This window comes from Penaeus japonicus, unplaced genomic scaffold (genome assembly GCF_977035675.1).
Source record: "Penaeus japonicus unplaced genomic scaffold, GWHDUDI00000001_assembly GWHDUDI00000003, whole genome shotgun sequence".
Taxonomy (NCBI): Eukaryota; Metazoa; Arthropoda; class Malacostraca; order Decapoda; family Penaeidae; genus Penaeus; species Penaeus japonicus.
This window is the reverse complement of record NW_028234405.1, coordinates 49,366,635-49,389,134: the sequence shown is the minus strand read 5'-3', so window position 1 is coordinate 49,389,134 and position 22,500 is coordinate 49,366,635. Positions and strand designations below refer to the sequence as shown.

The 22,500-nt window shown below is 44.0% G+C and overlaps 2 protein-coding genes across 2 annotated transcripts in view; both read right to left on the bottom strand.

Moving 5' to 3' along the window:
• The window catches only part of LOC147472196 (uncharacterized), a 31,461-nt gene extending 29,266 nt beyond the window's left edge, over positions 1 to 2,195 (bottom strand). Inside the window, 2 exon segments of the mRNA XM_086554106.1 lie at positions 517 to 604; positions 2,071 to 2,195. Coding sequence (XP_086410232.1) covers positions 517 to 604; positions 2,071 to 2,195 — 213 coding nt within the window.
• LOC122264021 (uncharacterized) overlaps positions 1 to 22,500 on the bottom strand; it is a 170,720-nt gene that overhangs the window by 67,218 nt on the left and 81,002 nt on the right. The gene's annotated exons all lie outside the window — the stretch shown is intronic.

Here is a 22,500-nt window from a genome sequence, read left to right as displayed (position 1 = left end):
TGGGCGCTCGGTTACAGTTAGATATGTTTCATTTTAGGTATTGGTATATCCACACTTACGCACACGCACTCGCACGCACACACACTCTCACACACTCTCACACACACACACACACACACACACACACACACACACACACACACACACACACACACACAAACACAAGAACAGCTACTTTCCCCTTTCGCATCTCCTCGTCCCGAAGGTGTCACCGGAACTCGCGAATCTCGGCCCCCGGCGAAAGCAAAACTCCCGCCCGCCATCCTTCTTTCCCCCCGACACAAATATCCTTATCTCGGCGCGATCCGAAACCTCCGTGTCCTATTCGCACAGCACTTCCCCCACCGCACTATTCGCACAATCTCTGCCGCCATCTTTTGCCTTCTCTTCTCGTTCACCACCACTCGGGGACGCCTATTAACACCCTTACAAGGGCTTCCCTTCCTCCCCCTTCCCCCCTGCCCCACTTCTCCGCTCTGTGATAATGAATATACACAAGCCCTAGGCCTAAATTACTTGTAGGTGTTGTAGGTTGTTGATGAATGAATACACGACCCTGAGGCACGAGGGTTCACACTTGTACTGCCCGACATTCGGTGATAAGCTGATGGCAGGGCAGTAGGAAATATAAACAAAATAGGGTTAAGGATATGGATAAGAAATATGAGGAGGAGGAGGAGGGAAGTGAAGGACGCAGATAGATACACAAACAAACGTAGATGTACTTAGAAGAGAGAGAGATATAAGAAAGAAGACTGGACCATGACGTAGCTGAGAGGCAGAAGCATTGGATAAAACGAAGGGAGAAAGAAATGAAGGGAATAGGAAATAGGAAATTAAGGCTCGATGACTTCCGATCAGGTCGAAGGCTTCTCATGATGACTAGGAAGAGTCAGAACAGATTGGATGGAGTGACTGATCTATAAGAAGACTGATCTTTAAGTTGACAGGAAGCGAGAACATCGGAGAGAGAAATATCTGCACATCTCACTATTTTCGCTATTCTTTCTTTTACTACGAAGAGAGAGATAGAGATAGACAAAGAGATAGAGAGAGAGAGAGGAGAGAGAAAAGAGAGAGGAGAAAGAGAGAAAGAGAGAGAGAGAGAGAGAGAGAGAGAGAGAGAGAGAGAGAGAGAGAGAGAGAGAGAGAGAGAGAGAGAGAGAGAGAGAGAGAGAAGATAAATTAGCTTCTTCCCCCACTTCTTAACACTATAGCAGGTGGAAGACAGAGAGAGAAAGGGGAGAAGGAAGGGAGAAGAAACGGGCGGTTACAGAGAAGAGGCACGACAGACATATGGGGTGCGAAGGAAAGGCGAGGGAAAGCGGACAAGAGGAGCAACTAGAACCAAACGTGGAAGTAAAAAAAAAGAGAAAAAATATATAAACGAAACAAAAACAAAGCAAAAGAAACATGAAAATACAAACTATATAGAAAAATCGAAGATAAAGAAAAAGAAAAAAAAATTGGAGTAAAGCCGTAGATACTTTGTAAAGAAAAAGAAAAACGTAAAAACGAAGAAAGGAAATGCTTGGTTAAGAGAGAACGTAAATAATATGTAATAAGATATAGACAGATAAATATGCGTAAATGATAGCGAGACAAGGAACGGAGGGGAGAAGAGGAAGAAAGAGAGGGAAGGAGTGAAATGTATAGATATACGAATATACGAATGAATAGATAGAGCAACAGACATTAAATCGATAGATAGGCAAGAAATGGAAATAAGGAGAAAGAGAAAGACAAAGAAATAGAAAGGAAAAGAGGGAGAGAAAGAAAGAGCAAGAAAAAGAGACAAGAAGAGAACGAATCAGAAAGAGACAGTAAGCAAGAGCGAAAGAAAAAACGATACACACACACACACATACAGAAAGAGAGAAAAAAAGAGAGAGAGAGAGAGAAACAGAGAGAGAGAGCAAGAGAGAAAGAAAGAAAGAGAGCAAGAAAGAAAGAAAGATAGATAAACAGAAAGAGATAGAAAGAAAGATAGACAAAAAGAAAGATATAAAAAGCTAGAAAGAAAGAGACAGACAAACAGAAAGCTAGATATCCACACAGAGTGGAGACAACGCGCAAGGCATATGGTCGGAGGCATCGACAAAGGGACGTCCTAGAGAAGGCGAGGGCGAGGGCATCCCTGAGGTCATGCCACAGACACTAGCAGCCATACAACACCACCGGCTGTCACTCCTCATTACTGTAGACTGCGGTTTGGGCTTAAGTCGCGGAGGTGGAAGGCAACGGGTCGGTTCTTTGGTGCGAGGAGTGGGCGTGCGGGCGCGGTTGGGGTTTAAGTTGGGGAGGTGGAAGGCGACGGGTCGGTTCCTTGGTGCTCGGAGTGGGCGTGCGGGCGTGGTTGGGGTTTAAGTCATCGGGGGAGGTGGAAGGCGACGGGTCGGTTCTTTGGTGCTCGGAGTGGGCGTGCGGGCGTGGTTGGGGTTTTAAGTCGCGGAGGTGGAAGGCGACGGGTCGGTTCTTTGGTGCTCGGGGTGCGGATGGTTGGTTGCGTGGTGGTGAATGTTCTTTATGGTTGGGTAGTCGGGGGTGGAAGGCAACGGGTCGGTTCTTTGTGTGAGGGAGATGGGCGTAGGGATCGTGGGTGGGTGTGGTGGTGAATGTTCTTATAATGGTAGTGGTGATGCTGTAGACCTTTTTTTTTTCCTTTCTCTCTCTCTCTCTGGTGATGGTTGAATGGTTGGCTCGGATGCTGGTAGTATGGTTGTCGTTGATGAGGGTAATAATACGGCCGTTCTTTTAGCTTTCCGTGGCCTTAGTTGTAGAATGGTTGACGTTTCTCTTACGTAATAAACACCAGGATACCAACATCGACGACAAATCCAATGCATAAAAAAAGATACCATGCACTTAAGAATCACTCAATCCCAACACAACAACAAAACAAAACAAAACAAGACAAAAAACAAGGTAAATAAAAAGAAAATCGAACAAAAACACACAAAAAGTAGGAATGAAAGTAAATACAAAAACAGAAAGAAATACAACACGGTCGAGCAACACCATACATGACCTTGAAGACGGAGCGAAAGGGGGGATTAGGAAGAAGAGAAGATAAATCAAGGGCGAAGGGCGTGACGAAAGAGGGAGAAGGAGAGGGAGAGAGAGAGAATGAGGTTATGAGAGATTTAATGAGAATGTGAAGAATGAGATGAAGACGTGATGACTACATAGCTATAAATGTCAGAGAGATGCTTTACAACGGGAGGGAGGGAGGGAGGGAGGGAGGGAGAGAGAGAGGGAGAGGGAGAGAGAGAGGGAGGGAGAGAGAGAGGGAGAGGGAGAGGGAGAGAGAGAGAGAGAGAGAGAGAAGAGGGGAGGGGGGGAGGGAGGGAGAGAGAGAGAGGGAGAGAGAGAGGGGGAGAGAGGGAGAGGGAGGGGGAGAGAGAGAGAGAGAGAGAGAGAGAGAGAGAGAGAGAGAGAGAGAGAGAGAGAGAGAGAGAGAGAGAGGGAGGGGAGGGGAGGGAGGGAAGGAGGGAGAGAGAGGGAGGGAGGGAGGGAGAAAGAGAGGGAGGGAGGGGGGAGAGGGAGAGAGGGGAGGGAGGGAGGGAGAGAGAGAGGGAAGGAGGGAGGGAGAGAGGGAGAGAGAGAGAGGGAGGGAGGGAAGGAGGGAGGGAGAGAGAGAAAGGGAGAGAGAGAGAGGGAGGGAGAGAGGGGGAGGGTGGGAGGGAGGGAGGGAGAGAGAGAGAGGAAGGGAGGAGGGAGGGAGAGGGAGGGAGGGAGGGAGGAGGAGAAGAGAGAGAAGAGGAAGAGAAAGAGAGAGAGGGAAAAAAAGAAAGAGAGAGAGGAAGAGAGAGAGAGAGAGAGAGAGAGAGAGAGAGAGAGAGAGAGAGAGAGAGAGAGAGAGAGAGAGAGAGGAAAAGAGAAAGAGAGAGAGAGAGAGAATAATAATTGGTGATAAAAACACATTATTACGATAATATCGATAATAACAAACTAGAAAAAATCAATTTCATCCACATCAATAAGTTACCAGTGTACCCCCAACCCCCATCCCACCCCCTAGGCAAAAGGGATGAAGATAATCAACATAGATTATCAACTATGAGCCGCAACAAATATGAAATTATCAGAAGAGAAAAAAAACTTCCACGTTCAACCCAGCAAAAAGTGAAGCAGAAGAAGAAGAATAGGAAGAAAAAGTAGAAGGAGAAGGAGAAGAGGGAAAATATGAATAAGAATGAGAAGAAGAAAGAGGAGAAAGACGAAGAGGAAGGAGATGAAGAAGAAGAAGAGGATGATGAAGACGAAGAAGAAAGAGAAAGAAGACGAAGAACAACACAAATAATAATAATAATAAAAAAAATAGAAGAAAAAAGTGGAAGGAAAAGAAAAAGAAGACGAAGAACAACAAAAATAAGAGAAAGAAGAAGAAAAACTAGTAGAGGAAGAAAAAAATAAAAAAGACGAAGAAACAGAAGAACAAAAACAAGAATCGAACAGAGCACACTTTAAGTTCGTATTCGCACTCCAAAATGCAAAAGAAAGTGACCCTTATCTTCCCAGCCTCAATAGAGGTTCGCAAGTCCCCCCTTAGCGGCGACCTAAGCGAAGCGGTATCGAAACAGTGTTTTGATAGCGAGCATGAAAGGGATTCGAACTCTTTTGTTAAAGGCATGGCCAAAAGGGCGTTTAAGGTTGGGTGGGGGGATATTAGAAAAGGTGGAGGGGTGTTCGATGGGGTAGTAGGGGGAATGGGGGATATTAGAAAAGGTGGAGGGGTGGTAGATGGGGTAGTAAGGGGAATGTAGGGGGTGGGGGGAGGTTAGGGAGGATGTAAGGTAGGGTGGGAAGGTGTTGGAAAGGGGAGTAAGGTTGTGGGGAAGTGGGGGAGGGTGTTGGAAAGGGGAATAGGGGGAATATGGGGAGGGGTGTGTGGGGGAAAGGGGGGGTAGGGGTGTGTGTGAGGTAGGGTGAGTAGGGTTGTGGGGGGTAAGAGGGAGAAGGGGTGTGTGGGGGTAAGAGGGAGTAAGGGTGGGTGGGGGGAAGGGTGAGTAGGGGTGTGTGGGGAGTTAGGAGGAGTATGGGTGTGTGGGGGGAAGGGTGAGTAGGGGAGTGTGAGGGAAGGGGGGAATGTGGGGGGGAAGGGAGAGTAGGGGAGTGTGGGGTTAAGGGGGAGTAGGGGAGCGTGGGGGAAGGGGGGTGTGAAGGATCTAGAAGACTACACAGATCCGCCCTGATTTCTTAAGCTGTGTACACGAGCTACAAGTTTCATTCACAGGAACGGGAATGTGTTGTTATTGAGGGACGAATTATTGCCACGGTCTTTGAACTCGGCTGATCTATATAAGGAGGAGAAGGGGAGAAAGAGACGGAAGGAGGAATGAATGGATGGATGGAAGAGGAGGAGGAAGAAGAGTAGAAAGAGGAGTGGGAGAAGGAATGGGAAAGACAGGAGGAAGAAAAATAGGAGGAAGGGGAGAAGGGAGAGGGAATAAATGAGGAAGAGAAAGAATAAGAGAGAGGAGGGTGGAGGGAACAAGAAACAGGAGAAAGAGATAGATGAGGAGGAGAGAAGTAAAAGATGAAAAGGGGCAGAAGGAAGAAGAGACACAGGATGAAGAGGAAGATGAAATGGCAGAGAAAACGAAGAGAGAGAAGGGGGAGAGAAGGAAGAAGAGAGAAATGAAAGAAGCATAAAGAGGAGGAGAAGAGGATCAAGCAAACGAAACAGAAGGAACAAGATACGACAAACAAACAAAAAACAGCATCACAAAAATGAAACACCAAAGAACGAAAGGAAAAGAAAAATACAATAAAGGAAGAGAAACAACTAACAAAAACAGACGAAGCAAAGAGAAACAACTAACAAAAACAGACGAAGAAAGGAGAAACAACTAACAAAAACAGACGAAGAAAGGAGAAACAACTAACAAAAACAGACTCAGAAAACACCAAGAATAGCCAAACCAAAAGAGAAAACCAAATCTCCAGATACTATTCTTACGTAATCTTGTTCTTCTTGGGCTTTCAATGTCTGCAACTTGCGAAACAACTTTTTCAATAGACTTCATTCAATTAAAAGTTAATCGCTAAAGTCCGAATATTCTTTCCCTTTTGTTAAGTCACAGAAGACTGAATAATTCTTCTTTTGGAAGTCCTTATCTTAAGTAGAGGCCAAGAATAAGGGAACTGATAAGGGGAGGGAGAGAGAGAGAGAGAGAGAGAGAGAGAGAGAGAGAGAGAGAGAGAGAGAGAGAGAGAGAGAGAGAGAGAGAGAGAGAGAGAGAGAAAGAAAAAAAAGAGAAGGCGAGGAATGCGAAATTGAATATGAAGGAGAAAGAAAAAACGTTAAGAAAAACACGCATTAACGAGGTCAGAGATAACGTTTTACTCCAAACAAGCACTGCGTTACGGAGGTCACAAGTGCAGTATAGAAGAAAGAAAAAAAAAGAAAGAAAATAAGAAAGAAAAAAAAGAGATTGAGTGAGGGAGGGGGGTAAGGGGGTGACGGGGATGCTGCTATGGGGCTATGGGGGGGAGGGGTGGGGATGGGGGATGGGGGGAGGGATGGGAAAGAAAGAAAAAAAGAGATTGAGTGAGGGAGAGGGGATAGGCGGGTGATGGGGATGCTGCTATGGGGCTATGGGGGAGAGGGGTGGGGATGGGGGATGGGGGGAGGGATGGGAAAGAAAGAAAAAAAGAGATTGAGGGAGGGAGAGGGGGTAGAGGGGGAAGGGTGGTGATGGGGATGCTGCTATGGGGCTATGGGGAGAGGGGTGGGGATGGGATGGGTGCTATGGGGCTATGGGGGAGAGGGATGGGGATGGTGTATGGGGGGGGATGGGGAGGGGGTAGGACAAGAGGGAGAGGAATGGGGATAGGGGTGAGGGGGTGAGATGGGGGTACGTGTTTGGTGGGAGAGGAATAAGGGAGGGGGGCGGAGAGAGACGGACGGAGATGGGGGTAGTAGTAGTGGGAGATAAGTGAATGGGGAGGAGAAGGATAAAGAGATAGAGGGCAGTGGGGGAAGTGCTTGTAGGAGAAAAAACAAAAACAAAATGGCGGCCTCGTGCGTACAAATCTTAACTTTCTTTTTTTTTCATTAATTTCGTCCTAACGTTTTTCATGCAAATTACTTCATCGCTGGCAACGAGTTAATGACAGTGTCCACGCTTGGCATGATGGCGTTGGACAGTCATGCACTCTGACCTTTGCCTCTCTCGTGTGTTTGCTTCTTCGTCTTTGTTCTCCTTATGCTCTTTTTTTTTCTTTCTTTCTTCTTTTGTGTGCTATTTATGTCTTTTATTAGTTTTCTCTCAATGCCTGCTTTACTTTACTTCTTTCGATCTATTGTTATTATTATTTTAATAACTTTCTCTGTCTATATGTTTCTTTTATTTCGTTGTCATGTCCTTTTCATCATTATCATCATCATCACTAGTTCTCTTCTCTTTTATACTTTCTTTTTCATTTCTTCTGTTCTCCCTGCTCCTGTTCCTCTTCTACCTTCTTTTTTTCATCTTCTTTCTTCTTCTTCTTCTTTCTTATTCATCCTCTCGTTCCTCTTCCTCATCGTCTTCGTCTTCTTCTACTCCTTCTTCGTCCTCTTCTACTACTTCTTCTTCTTCTTCTTCTTCTTCTTCTTCTTCTTCTTCTTCTCCACCTCCACTTTCACTTCCACTTCCACCTCCACCACCTCCCCTTCCCCCACCCCACCCCCATCACCACCTCCACCCTCACCACCACTCCTTCCCCCCACCACCACTACCACCTCCCCTTCCCCCACCCCACCCCCATCACCACCTCCACCACCACCACCACTCCCACCCCACCACCACTACCACCTCCCCTTCCCCCACCCCTCCCCAACCACCACCTCCACCCCCACCTCCTCTTCCACCTCTTCCACCTCCACATCAGCATAGTATATTATGTACTTTAGATCTTAGTTGACACAGCACACCGTTTGATGACGTGGGATAAGGATTGCAACCCTTTTATCATGCTTCTGTAGTGCCGTTTGCCGAGCGTGAGTGTATTTTTGTTGTTGTTGTTGTTGTGAATCTTGATCAAGTTATTATCATCGTCGTTGTTTGCTGTTTGTGTTATAAATAATATGGTATGGTATGAATGATATAAATAATTATAAATGGTATAATAGATGAACAATATATAATAAACAGAACATGACCCCACACATCATCGATATGCAAATAAAAAAACAAACAAACAAACACAAATTAAAAACAAATCCAAAGAAACAAGCACTGCCATGCACAGAAGCCATGATATACTGAACTAATATACCAGAAGGAAGATTATATCAAACAAACTGAAAGCCAATTTAACCGCTAATTGGCACTGTTGCGAAGCTGATAGATGCGTCCGCTAAAATAATTGCAAATCAAGTTATCATTATTATTCATATATTTTTTTGCAAAAAAAATGTACATACGCACATGCAGTGTATATTCAGGCAGGCGTTCCTGATTGTCTCTGTGTTTGTTTTTGTGTTTGTTTTTTTTTTTTGCGGTTTTTCTGTTTAAGTCTCTGTCTCTGTCTCTATCTCTGTCTCTGTCTCTATCTCTGTCTCTGTCTCTCTCTGTCTCTGTCTCTCTCTCTTCTCTTTCTCTTTCTCTTTCTCTTTCTCTTTCTCTGTCTGTCTCTGCTCTGTCTCTCTCTCTCTCTCTCTCTCTCTCTCTCTCTCTCTCTCTCCCCCCCTCCCTCTCTCCCTCCCCCTCCCTCTCCCTCCCTCTCCCTCTCCCTCTCCCTCACACACACACACACATGCCAGGCATATCTCCGGCATATCTACCGCCGAGCTGGACGAGGGCCAACATCCAGTCTCAGTGTTGCCATGTACGGCTACGGTCCTGACCTGCAGTGTAGCCAACGCCTTGCCATTCATCACGGAAGCCCGTTAAAACCTACCCCAGTAACAGCTCCCGGTACCCCAAGTTGGCTATACTGATGCTCTCCCGTTTCAAAGCTCCGAATGAGGGGAAAGAAGGAGGGGCCGAGGAAGGGGAATAACATGAGAAAGACTGAAAAATGAGAGAGGAAAAAATGTCGAGGGGAAAAGGTGATAAAATGAGGGTAATTTTCCAATGAGGATAAAGTTATATGAGGATATACTGTAAAGTTAGGGGAAAAAACAATGTTATTAACACCACTAACTGTCTAAGGAAAAAAAAGAAGGTATTAATATGCATGTAGAAAATAATAATAATAAAACTATCGAAAAAAAGTACACACTGGCAATCCTTCAATTAAAAAACACAAAAACATTTAACCCGCATCTCTTTTTTAACTCCCCTTTTACGACTGTGAACTGAGAAATAAAGTGACAGAGAATTCCCAGGGAAAAAAAATTATTTCCTTCGGACACTTGACACTTAGGTGCATTGGGGGGCTGTGGACTTCCATAACTAACGCATGACAGAATTTTTTTTTTTTTTACTAACTCGGAATTGGTGAAAACGGGATTTTTATTATTTTTATTTTTTTATTTTTTTAATAACTCGGAGTTGGTGTGTGTGTGTGTGTGTGTGTGTGTGTGTGTGTGTGTGTGTGTGTGTGTGTGTGTGTGTAGGTTGTGTGTGCATACGTATGCGCACGCATACATACATATGCGTGTCCCATACCTATCTACACACACCCATATCCCTTCTTCGTATCCAAATTACATCCCCACCCCCTTATACATCCATCCATCCACATTAACCCATCCCCTACCCCCTTAAACCTACTCTCCATAAACAACAACTCACCCCACAACCTAAAATACCCCCCCCCCCCCACCCCGAATATAACCATCCCTCCACACACGGGTAAATTCCGAATGACGACCTTCCGAATCATAAAAAAAGGAGTGAAACTGCTTCGAATGGTAATGAGACCCTCTCGATCTCGATCTTCAATGGGATTTCTTGCCAAGTAATGGTATCGCGTAACCAATGGGGTAAGGGCAGGGGTTCCCAAACTGGGGTACATGTACCCCCAGGGGTACATTTGCACGTTTCAGGGGGTACATTTGGTCTGAAGGAAACAATTACTTGCACAATACATGGTGTTGTAATCTGCACTCAGATTGCACTTTTCTCATTTTCTTTGTGTTGATTAGCACCACCTTTATTGAAATTTCTTGGGTGTAAGGTAATACCATTTGTTTTTACTATTATAAACCTCACATGGCTTTAATAAAATGTCCTTTTTTACTATTAAGCTTAATTTTTAGTGTTAGGGGTACATGGGAACCTATAAAAAGCCTAAGGGGTACTGAGGAACAAAAAGTTTGGGAACCCCTGGGTAAGGGGGAGGGGGGAAGGGGTAGAGGGATTTCTCGCCGAGTAATGGTATCTTCGTAGCCAATGGGGTATGGGGGTATGGGGGAAGGGGGGTGGGGAGTAAGGATGAAGGGGTAGAGGGGATATGGGGGAAGAGAGGGGAGGGAGGGTTGTATGGTGGTTGAGGAAGAGGGGGAGGGGAAGAGAGTGGGAGGGTTGTAAGGAGAAGAGGAGGTGTGAGGGGGGGAGTGGGAAAAAGGGGAAGGGTAGAGGGAAGAGGGAGTGAGAGTCAGGGGGAGGGGTAAAAAGGAAAAAGGAAAATACAGGGGAAGAGGGGGGAGAAGGAGAGGGGAAGGAGAGGGGGACAGAAGAGACGGAGAGAGACGGAGAAGGGACAAAAGTGAAGTGAGAGAGAGAGAGAGAGAGGAGAGAGAGAGAGAGAGAGAGTAGAGAGGAGAGAGAGAGAGAGGAGAGAGAGAGAGAAGAGAGGAGAGAGAGAGAGAGAGAGAGAGAAAGAGAGAGAGGAGAGAGAGAGAGAGAGAGAGAGAGAAGAGAGGAGAGAGAGAGAGAGAGAGAGAGAGAGAGAGAGAGAGAGAGAGAGAGAGAGATGAGAGAGAGAGAGAGAAGAAGAGAGAGAGAGAGAGGAAGATAGAAGAGAGAGAGAAAGAGAGGAAGAGAGAGGAGAGAGAGAGATGAGAGAGAAACATGAAGAGAAGAGAAGAGAAAGGAAAGATAGGAGGCAGTTCAGAAAAAGAAGAGAAAAAAAAAGAAAAAGGGAAAACAAAATGATCAGAAAGCCTAAATAGAAGTTCAGAAAAGAGAAAAGAGAAAAAAAAAGAAAAAGGGAAAACAAAAAGAGAAAGTAAATTCTAGAAATAAAGAGAAAAAAAGAATTCAAAAAAGAAGAGAAAATAAAATTACGAAAATCAGTAGCCATTTTAATAAAGTTTGCCCGTTCGTAACAAACTATTTCTTACGTTCATCACCTTCACACGAATCTATGGAACCTATTAATAACACCATCGCTTGATATGCAAATCCAATTCAATTATCTACCGTTTGCCTGATTACACTTTCTCTCTCTCTCTATCTCTTTCTTTTCTCTTTCTCTCTTTGTCTTTCTCTCTCTCTCTCTGACGTTCTCTATCCCTTTCTCTCTTTCTATCTCACTCTCTCTCTCTGTCGTACTCACTCTCTCTCTCTCTCTCTCTCTCTCTCTCTCTCTCTCTCTCTCTCTCTCTCTCTCTCTCTCTCTCCTTTTAAATTTTATCCTTATTCCTCTATCCTCTCCTTCCCCCCCTTCTTCCACTTTTATCTCCTTATCGTCACGTCCCACTGTCACCCGCCTGAGCATTTCATATAACATTCAACTTTATCGTGTGACATCTCGAGCTCATTTGCATATGATCCCTAATTCATGCGCGCGCTGGAGGCTCTTTCTCTCTTACACCTCTACATAATCATTGCTCCGGATTTTTTATTTTATATGTATATTTTTTTCATCTTTCGTTTCTTTTAGTTGGTGTGTATGTGTGTGTGCGTGGGGGGAGGGGAAGGGGGAGGGGTTGTGTGCGTTTTGAGGATTTGTTATTTTTTTTCACTTTTTTCTTCTTTGATATATGGTTTCATTTCTTTTTTTCTGTTTATGTGCGTGTCTGTCTCTCTCTCTCTCTCTCTCTCTCTCTCTCTCTCTCTCTCTCTCTCTCTCTCTCTCTCTCTCTCTCTCTCTCTCTCTCTCTCTCTCTTCCTCTCTCTTCCTCTCCCTCCCTCTCTCTTCCTCTCCCTCCCTCCCGCCCTGCCTCCTTCCCTCTCTCCCTATTTATCTCTCTCCATGTATATATAAATAAACACATTTACATAAGTCCATCTAGACACATTCCACCCTTCCACTTCCCCCCCACACCTTCCACAGCGAGCGTGGAAGTCCCAACAATGGCGAGCTGTTTGATCTTCGCTCGCAGGCCTACACCGACCATGTCTAACGAGCAACACAAGGTCGTCTTCACATATTATCCTGCGGGGAATCTACCCGCATCCTCGTGGCGGGTGTGAGGGGGATGGGGGGGGGGGGGGGAAGGGGGTGAGGGGGGTTTGAGGGATTTTGATAGCGGTATTTTTTTCCGTTTTTTTTTTTATCTATGATCTTGATTCTATATATAATAATTATTATTACTATTTTCATAATTAGTGTCATTATTATTATTACTATTTTCATCATTAGTATCATTATCATCATTATTACTATCATCATTGTTTTTTTTTCTTTTAAATCTAACTTTATATCCTCTTAAAAAAAAAGAAAAATCAGAAAGTCTAAACCAAATAACACCCCAATTCGCTCTGAAATCCAGTAATTTCTCCACCACGATGTAAAGACCTCTTATCTGAAGCGAAGGTCCTGTCACTCCCTCGACGATAAAGTCAAAAAGTGGACTTGATTGCGGCTCCCCTTAGTCTCTTACAGCGAGCGGTTACTGACTGGGCTCGTACACTTTATTAAGTAGCTGGTTTGGTTAGCAGGGAAACCCTTATACATGGCCGGCCTTAGTGGGAGGTTTGATGTCTTTGTTTCTGTGCGTTTTTTTTCTTTTTTTTTCTTCTTCTTCTTCTTTCTTTTTCTTTTTCGTAATGAGTTGATTCTTTAATACGTCCGATGATTGAAATGCGATTGAGAATCTGCTATATTATTAACTGACTATTGATATAATTGTATGTGTGTTTATACATATGTGCTACATGTGTAGTATATATACACAAACATAGATACACACACACACACACACACACACACATAAACACACACACACACATATATACATGTATGTGTATACATATATATATATATATATATATATATATATATATATATATATATATATATATATATATATATATATACACATACACACATACACACAAACTACTTAAACACACATCCAACTCCAAAACGCCCGTCCCACCATTAGTCAATGCCCAGGCACTCACCGAAAGCATTTCCCTAACCACCTGACTCCGGCAACCATATTTATTATCATAGAAGCTCTGATTCTTTAGACGCCCGTGAGCATTGCAATGTTTGTGTTTACATGCATGGAGTTGCCGACGGTGGCTGGTGAATGTTGCCTTATATGGAATCAGCTGTTTATTTGACCTTTTTTTGGGGGGTTGGGGGGTTGGGAGGGGGTGGTGGGAGGGGTTGGGGGTTGTATATAAGACTGTTCGGTGATTTCCTTCCTTGTTTGGTCACGTGTACTTGTTTTCAAAGTCAATATGTCTTCACCTTCTTTCTTACGTGTTCATGGCCATGGTACAACGAGGAGACGAGACAGACGGAGGGAGGTATAGAGAGAAGGAGGGGGAGAAGGAGGGAGAGAGGGAGGGAGAGAAGGAGGGAGGGAAGGAGGGAGGGAGGGAGGGAGGGAGGGAGGGAGGGAGGGAGGGAGGGAGGGAGGGAGGGAGGGAGGGAGAGAGGGAGGGAGGGAGAGAGAGGGGGGGAGGGAGAGGGAGAGGGAGAGAGAGAGAGAAAGAGAGAGGGGGTGAGGGAGAAGAAGAGATATAGAAAGAGAGAGAGAGGAAGATAGAAGGAGAAAAATAAAATGAAAGAGAGAAAGAGAAAGAGATAGATAGAGAGATAGATAAATGTATAGATAGATAGAGAGAGAGAGAACGAGAGAGAAAAAGAGACAGAAATAAAGGTAAGCCCCGACATTATGGTCTTCTCACGCGGCGCATTCAAACACCGACACTAAAAAAATAAGTAAAAAAAATCAACATCCATATTCATAAAAAGCCGTATCATTGTCCAATAAAAAGAAAAATGTATCCCCAATTCATACCGCCACAGACACGACATATCCATAACGAGAAAAAAAACCATAAAACCACACCGCTTTCAAAACCCGTGTAATGGCTGTCGGGGCGGGAAAAAAAAAATCATGCTAGACCGTATCCACAAAACCCCGAACATGAAAAATAATCAATAAACGTCCAGCCAAATAATAAAAAAAAACAAGATGGGGATGGTCACAAACCTTATATTATATATGTAAGGAACCGAAAATCTTATAACGTAACTGCAGGTACGTTAAGACCCAGCGTTAAAACCTGTCCCTTCAATAACTGTCCAAGCGGGGAGTCCCTTCGTGAATATTGACGAGTGGAGTGTGTGTGTGTGGGGGGGGGGGTTGTTTGTGTGTGTGTGGGGGGGGGGGGGGTGTGTGTGTGTGTGTGTGTGTGTGTGTGTGTGTGTGTGTGTGTGAGAGAGAGAAAGAGAGAAAGAGAGAAAGAGAGAAAGAGAGAGAGAGAGAGAGAGAGAGAGAGAGAGAGAGAGAAAGAGAGAAGCCAAAATAAATTGAGAGTGAGATAATGATGACGATAGTGACTACGAAGATGACGATGATAAAAAAAAAAACGAAAACTAAGACGAAAATGACTAAAGAAACCAACAAAAAACGTAAGGATACCAAAGAAAATGCCAGAAAAAAACACATACCATGAAAACCGAAACAACATTAACCAAGAGAAAAAAAACTCGGAAAGTGGATATGTTCATTTTGTGGGTTTCCAACGAAGGAAATTTGACGCCCAAATCACCACCAGGACTAGAAAAAAGACTATCTGGAAATCTTTCGGGACTACCTGTTACACCGCGAATGTTTGGGTTCGCTAAAAATGGTAGGCCTAGTTACGAGCAGGTAGACTAGCCTCTAATATATACGAGAGAAAAAAATATAAAAACACGAAAACATCTAATTTCCAAATAGAATGAAAAAATAAAAATAAAAACACATACACTCAACAAAGATGCAATCGCAGTGATACACGCACACACACACGCACACACATACACACGCACACACATACACAATATATATATATATATATATATATATATATATATATATATATATATATATATATGTATATATATATATGTATATATATATATATATATATATATATATATATATATATATATATATATATATATATATAAACATATATCAACCGTAACTCCAAAATGACAAGACAAAAAAAGCAAACTGAACTGAAAGGATAATGAAGATAACAGCTGACCGTATTTCGTTCCCCCTAAACGCTCCTCTTCAGCAATTTCCTGTCTTCCAGGAACCAAAACAAGGGCGCTTTTTTGACTGTTGCATCAGCCTTTAACCAGGATTGCTAACCCCTCACTCTTTGCTCCTTATAAAAGTGTTTCTTTTTTTATTTTTCTCTTGAGTAACTGCCATTATTATTATCCTTATTGTTATTATAATTATTATAATTATTATCATCACTATGAATATCAGTATTATTAGTAGTAGTGCTAGTAGTATTGTCATTATTGTCATCTTCATCGTCATCATTATTATCCTTATCATTATTTTTATCAGCATCATTATTAACATCAATATTAGTTTATCATTAGCAACACCATCATCATCATCATTATTAACATCATTTGTATAATTTTCATCACCCAAATAATGATTACTATCATCATTAACATTAACAATATAATCATCATTATTAGTATTGCCGTTATTTATTATATCATCATTTCTATCATCATTATCAACATCATCTTCATCCTCATATTCAGCAACAGTAGCATTAGTAACAGCAACAGCTATAGCAGCAGTAGTAATAGAAGTAGTAGTAGTAGTAGTAGTAGTAGTAGTAATAGTAATAGTATTTTACTTTACACACAATTTCCATTTTCGTATTTTTTCATTTCACCTTCTTCACCGAATCTCCAATTCGCTTGTATTTTCCCCTCCCCATAATCAGTCCTTTATTCCCCGTCCCTATTCCCCTCACCATTACCCCATTCCACCCCGCTTTCCCTATTACCAGTTCCTATGCCACCCTTCCTATCATGACTATTTCACTCCTCTTCGGCTGTGACACTTAGCTGCTAATTGGTCCTCATTTCATCCTATTTCCACTCATGTCCCTCATCTTCATCATCCCTATTTCATCTCACTCTTTATCAGTACTTATCTCTCCGTCCTTGCCACCGCCCATTTTACTCTATCCATTTCTAATATCTTTATCAGTTCCTCATCAGTTCCTATTTATCACCAGCCCATATCCCAACCTTCTTATTCCACCTTTCTTTACCTGAGACCTCTCGCTCCCTTCTTCTCTTACCCTATTTCACCCTCCTCGTTGCCCGTCCCTATTTCATCCCTATTTCAAATTTTCCTTTAATTTCCATGCTATATATATGTATTTTTTTTCCACTCGAGATCTTTTGCTCTTTTCCCTGCCGTCCCTATTTCACCTTTCCCTACCAACCATTTATTTTTAACCAATTCTTCCCAAATATTCATTCTAACCTTCCCTACCCTACACCTGATATCCTTCACTCTCTCCCCCACCATCCCTATTTCATCCTATCCATCCCACCTTTCTTCACCCATTCAACCCTATTTCACCCTACCCTTTCCACCTTTCCCATTTCACCCCACTTCACCTGAAATCCTTTGTTTTCTCTCCCACCATCCTCACCTCACCCTGTCTCTCCCACTTCTCTCAACCTGAGATCCTAAGATCCTCTCTTACCCCATTCAACCCTATTTCACCCTGTCCAGTCTACCCTATTTCACCCTTCCTATTCCATCCTTCTTCACCCTGCCCATTCAACCCTATTTCACCCTGCCCAGTCTACCCTATTTCACCCTTCTTCACCCTGCCCATTCTATCATTGTTCACCTTGCATAGTCTACCCTATTTCACCCTTCTTCACCCTGCCCATTCCACCCTCCTTCTCCCTGCCCAGTCTACCCTATTTCACCCTTATTTTCCCTGCCCATTCCACCCTACTTCTCCCTGCCCAGTCTACCCTATTACACCCTGCCCATTCCACCCTCCTTCACCCTGCCCATTCCACCCTCCTTCACCCTGCCCATTCCACCCTCCTTCACCCTGCCCATTCCACCCTCCTTCACCCTGCCCATTCCACCCTACTTCACCCTGCCCATTCCACTCTCCTTCACCCTGCCCATTCCACCCTCCTTCACCCTGCCCATTCCACCCAAACTATCCTATTTCCCCCTTCTTCTTCCACCCTTCTTCACCCTGCATAGTATACCCTATTCCACCCTCCTTCACCCTGCCCATTCCACCCTCCTTCACCCTGCCCATTCCACCTTCCTTCACCCTGCCCATTCCACTCTCCTTCACCCTGCCCATTCCACCTTCCTTTACCCTGCCCATTCCACTCTCCTTCACCCTGCCCATTCCACCCTCCTTCACCCTGCCCATTCCATCCAAACTATCCTATTTCCCCCTTTTTCTTCCACCCTTCTTCACCCTGCATAGTATACCCTATTCCACCCTCCTTCACCCTGCCCATTCCACCCAAACTATCCTATTTCCCCCTTCTTCTTCCACCCTTCTTCATCCTGCATAGTATACCCTATTCCACCCTCCTTCACCCTGCCCATTCCGTCCTCCTTCACCCTGCCCATTCCACCCTCCTTCACCCTGCCCATTCCACCCTCCTTCACCCTGCCCATTCCACCTTCCTTCACCCTGCCCATTCCACCCTCCTTCACCCTGCCCATTCCACCCTCCTTCACTCTGCCCATTCCACCCTCCTTCACCCTGCCCATTCCACCCTCCTTCACCCTGCCCATTCCACCCTCCTTCACCCTGCCCATTCCACCCTCCTTCACCCTGCCCATTCCACCCTCCTTCACCCTGCCCATTCCACCCTCCTTCACCCTGCCCATTCCACCCTCCTTCACCCTGCCCATTCCACCCTCCTTCACTCTGCCCATTCCACCCTCCTTCACCCTGCCCATTCCATCCTCCTTCACCCTGCCCATTCCACCCTCCTTCACTCTGCCCATTCCACCCTCCTTCACCCTGCCCATTCCACCCTCCTTCACCCTGCCCATTCCACCCAAACTATCCTATTTCCCCCTTCTTCTTTCACCCTTCTTCACCCTGCATAGTATACCCTATTCCACCCTCCTTCACCCTGCCCATTCCACCCTCCTTCACCCTGCCCATTCCACCCTCCTTCACTCTGCCCATTCCACCCTCCTTCACCCTGCCCATTCCACCCTTCTTCACCCTGCCCATTCCGCCCAAACTATCCTATTCCCCCTTCTTCTTCCACCCTACTTCACCTTGCCCATTCCACCCCATTCCACCCTCCTTCACCCTGCCCATTCCACCCCCCTTCACCTCTGACCTGTGACTCGTCTTCGTGCAGGCCGACGACGAACCGCCCGGCGACTCACCTGAAATAAGACACGAAAATCAATACACTGATTGAGGCCCGTAATTCGATACACACTGAAGAGTAAATTAATATGAGCATCGACCAACTTATATCCTCGTGCAACACGGGAAGGTTGTTGTTGTTGTTGTTGTTGTTTTGGGTGCAATGTTGAAAAAAAATGAAGTCTTTGGTGTGATCTTTTTATTTTGAAACCTTGGGTATGTGAGTATGTGCGTGTCTAAACACGGAGAGAGTGAGAGAGAGAGAGGGAGAGGGAAAGGGAGAGGGAGGGAAGGGAGAGAGAGATAACGAGGGAGAAAGGGAGAAAGAGTGAGAAAGAAAAAGAGAAAAGAAAGAAAGAAAGAGATAGATTGAGTCTGAGATTGTCTATGGGAGATGGGTAAGAGAGAAAGGAAAGAGAGAGAGAGAGAGAGAGAGAGAGAGAGAGAGAGAGAGAGAGAGAGAGAGAGAGAGAGAGAGAGAGAGAGAGAGAGAGAGAGAGAGAGAGAGAGAGAGAGAGAAGGAGAGGAGAGAAAGAGAAAGAAAGAGAAAGAGTGAGAAAGAAAAAGAGAACAGAAAGGAAGAAAGAAAGAGAGAGACTGAGTCTGAGACTGTCTATGGGAGACGGGGAAGGGAGAAAGGGGAGGGGAGGGGAGGGGAGGGAAGGGAAGGGTGGGGATGGAAGGGAATGTACCGGTATAGATTTGAGGACACGAACTCGGGGTATTACGTTTCCGCCCCCATCCTCCCATCCTCCCATCCTTCCCTTCAGTCCTCGACACTCCTTTCTCCTCCTTCCGGCTCCTCGCTGTCTCCTCCACCTTATCTTCTTCGTTTAGTCTTTTATGTCGATTTCAACTTGCATTTTTTTATTGTTATTTTAGCTTTTCTCTTTTTGGTTATGTTGTTACGTTGAGAGAGAGAGAGAGAGAGAGAGAGAGAGAGAGAGAGAGAGAGAGAGAGAGAGAGAGAGAGAGAGAGAGAGAGAGAGAGAGAAAGAGAGAAGAGAGAGAGAGAGAGAGAGAGAGAGAGAGAGAGAAAGAGAGAGAGAGAGAGAGAGAGAGAGAGAGAGAGAGAGAGAGAGAGAGAGAGAAAGAGAAAATACAGAGAGAGACAGAGACAAATACAGAAAGAAAGCAAATCACACAAACAACCAAACAAAAACCCCGACAGACAGACAAACCGACAAAAAAAAAAAAAAAAAAAAAAAAAAAAAAAAAAAAAAAAAACCTTGCATATCTTTCCCAACACAGTTTCCCTGACACTGTCTCTCCTTATGACCGCGTGCTCTTTCAGAAGCGAAATATCCACTCAGGGAACAAGAGCGTCACTCGAGCGCAAACGTAAGCTGTCCAATGCTGTCCTCTGTGCAACGTTGCATCTTGAGACATCACTCTCCTCCGCGAGATAATCAGACGAGATGAAAGAGAGATGGGAGATTCTGACGCTGGATACATGGAAGAATACGTGTCCGTTGTGTGAAGGGTTTTGTTATTGGGGTAAGTCCTTGTTTTTTACTGTTGTTGTTGTTGTTTTGTTTTGTTTTTTCGTTTCCTCCAATGTGGAAGAAGATTATCTTTTTCTTTCTGCTAAGTCCTCCTCTTTTTTTTCTTGTTTCCTCCGATATGAAAAGAAAAAGATTATCTCTGTCTGCTTTTCTTTCTTTTCTTTTTTCTTTCTTTTTTCTCTCTTCCGCCTTTCTTTCAATACAAGAATGGGCTTGTCCAGTCTTGTCTTCCAGCCTCTCGTTCACACAGCTGATATTCTTTCACTGTGCATCTTCCTCGTCCTGTTTCCTTTCTCTCTTCCTTCATTTTTTTTGTTTTTCCCCCTTTTTAGCTAACATGAACGATATTTCGCATTTCCTCTCTTCCTCCTTTATTTGACACATTTCCTTCTCTCTAGTCTTCCCTTAAAACACAATTTTCTCACCAGAAAATCAGACACGTTTTATCTAACCCAAAAGACCTTAATCCTTTTCTATCTTCAACTTCAGACTCAAAATCTCCATATCTTTTCGTGGACTTTTATATAATACCCTTTACCCTGTCATTACTTCTATTATATAAGTCCCGCCCCGATAGTGACCCCGTTAGTGATTGGCCTGGCGCCATAACCCTAGAGTGATTTAGTAATTTATTACATAAGCTACAGCTAACGTGTTTTAAAATTGCGATTATGAACTTAATAGCAGTGATCAATAAGAACTGAGTGTATGTGGTTTGGCTTTTACTACAAATTAGATTTCCGTGGTAAATATAATATTAAAGGATAAAGCACTGATAGATATATCACAATCTTCTCAAGATGGGGTGGGTTAAGTGATATATAAAGCTACCGAAAAATAATCGATGTACTTAATTCAAACAAATAACCATTCTTCAAAAGGTAGGCCATTTTACTCGTACACTAAATCTCACACACACACACACACACACACACACACACACACACACACACACACACACACACACACACACACACACACACACACACACACACACACACACACACACACACACACACACACACACACACACACACACACACACACACACACACACACACCTTCGTTCTCAAATCCCTCACGGCGCCAAAGAAGCTAAATCACATGAAGATGTTCGTTGACAAACCAAAACCCACGGAGACGCTCCTTAATTAGTCTAACCAACACCTTAATTACACGTTACGAGGACGAATCACAAATAATAATGTCAATTACAACCACTTAATCGTATCGAGAGCTTGGAGGCACTGTGTGTTTTATTACAGCTAATTACCTAAGACCGTCCGCGTAGCAAAGGGTTGTTACTTATAACTACATGTAGTTATTTGAAGGGGAATTGGTCGTATAGCACCAAGGGTCGTTTGTTAATAAGTACACAAGGTTATTTACAGAAGAAAAGGTCGTACACCACCTGCCTCAGGGTCGTAGCATCCCTTGACCGCAGGGCCTGGACGCTAACTTGGCACATGCTCTCTATTGCTAATTGAATGCTTACATATTGCAAAGGTCAGCGGGTGAAATTTGGCCGAACGGATATTTTATCAATATTTTTTTTTTCTCTTAAAGCTTCTTCTGGACATTGCTTTTTTTTCCTTCCTTTTTTTAATCTTCTCTTTTCTGGTCAGTTATTTTTAATGTATGTTATTTTTTTTTTTATTATATTTCTATAGATTATCACTATGTTCTTATTTTATGAAAGGCTATTTTCAGATATTCAACCCTGACCCCCCCATCCCCCCCACACCGAGTCTCCTTTGCCCCTCCCCCTTCCTTCTCCTTCTCTCCCTCCCTCCCTCCTCCCTCCCTACATTAACCCAGCCTCTCTCCCCACCCTCATCCTCATCTTCCCTCCTTCCACCTCTATATCCCCCTCTCCCTTCCCCTCCCGACCTCCCCCCCCCCCCCTCTCACAGGTCGTCTTGCCCCGGTGAATAATTCATTCCCCAGAGACCGCCTCGGTGGTCGGTACAAGTCGGATGCGGTTAGGGGGAAGGGGAGAGGGGGGGTAGGGGAGGAGTAGGGGGATGGGGGCTTCGAGGTAGATTTTTGGTTTGTCTTAAAAATGTGTTAAGCTTTTGTACTTTTTTTTTTTGCAAGTTTGGTGTTAAAGTCTACGGTCTGTTTTTTTTTTCTTGTTTTTTTTCTTTTTTTTGTGAGTTCTCTTTTTGTATATATGTATACACAAATACAGGTGTATATTTTTTTCTATCTATCTATCTTCTCTCTCTCGCTGTCTCTCTCTCTTTCTCTTTCTCATACACCTCTCTCTCTCTCTCTCTCTCTCTCTCTCTCTCTCTCTCTCTCTCTCTCTCTCTCTCTCTCTCTCTCTCTCTCTCTCTCTCTTCACACACACACACACACACACACACACACATATATATATATATATATATATATATATATATATATATATATATATATATATATTTATATATATAAATGCAAAGTTCTCCCTTTCTCCTTCCTAGTCCCAAGCCATAAAACATTTCCCGTTCACCCAAAAGCGTTTCAGC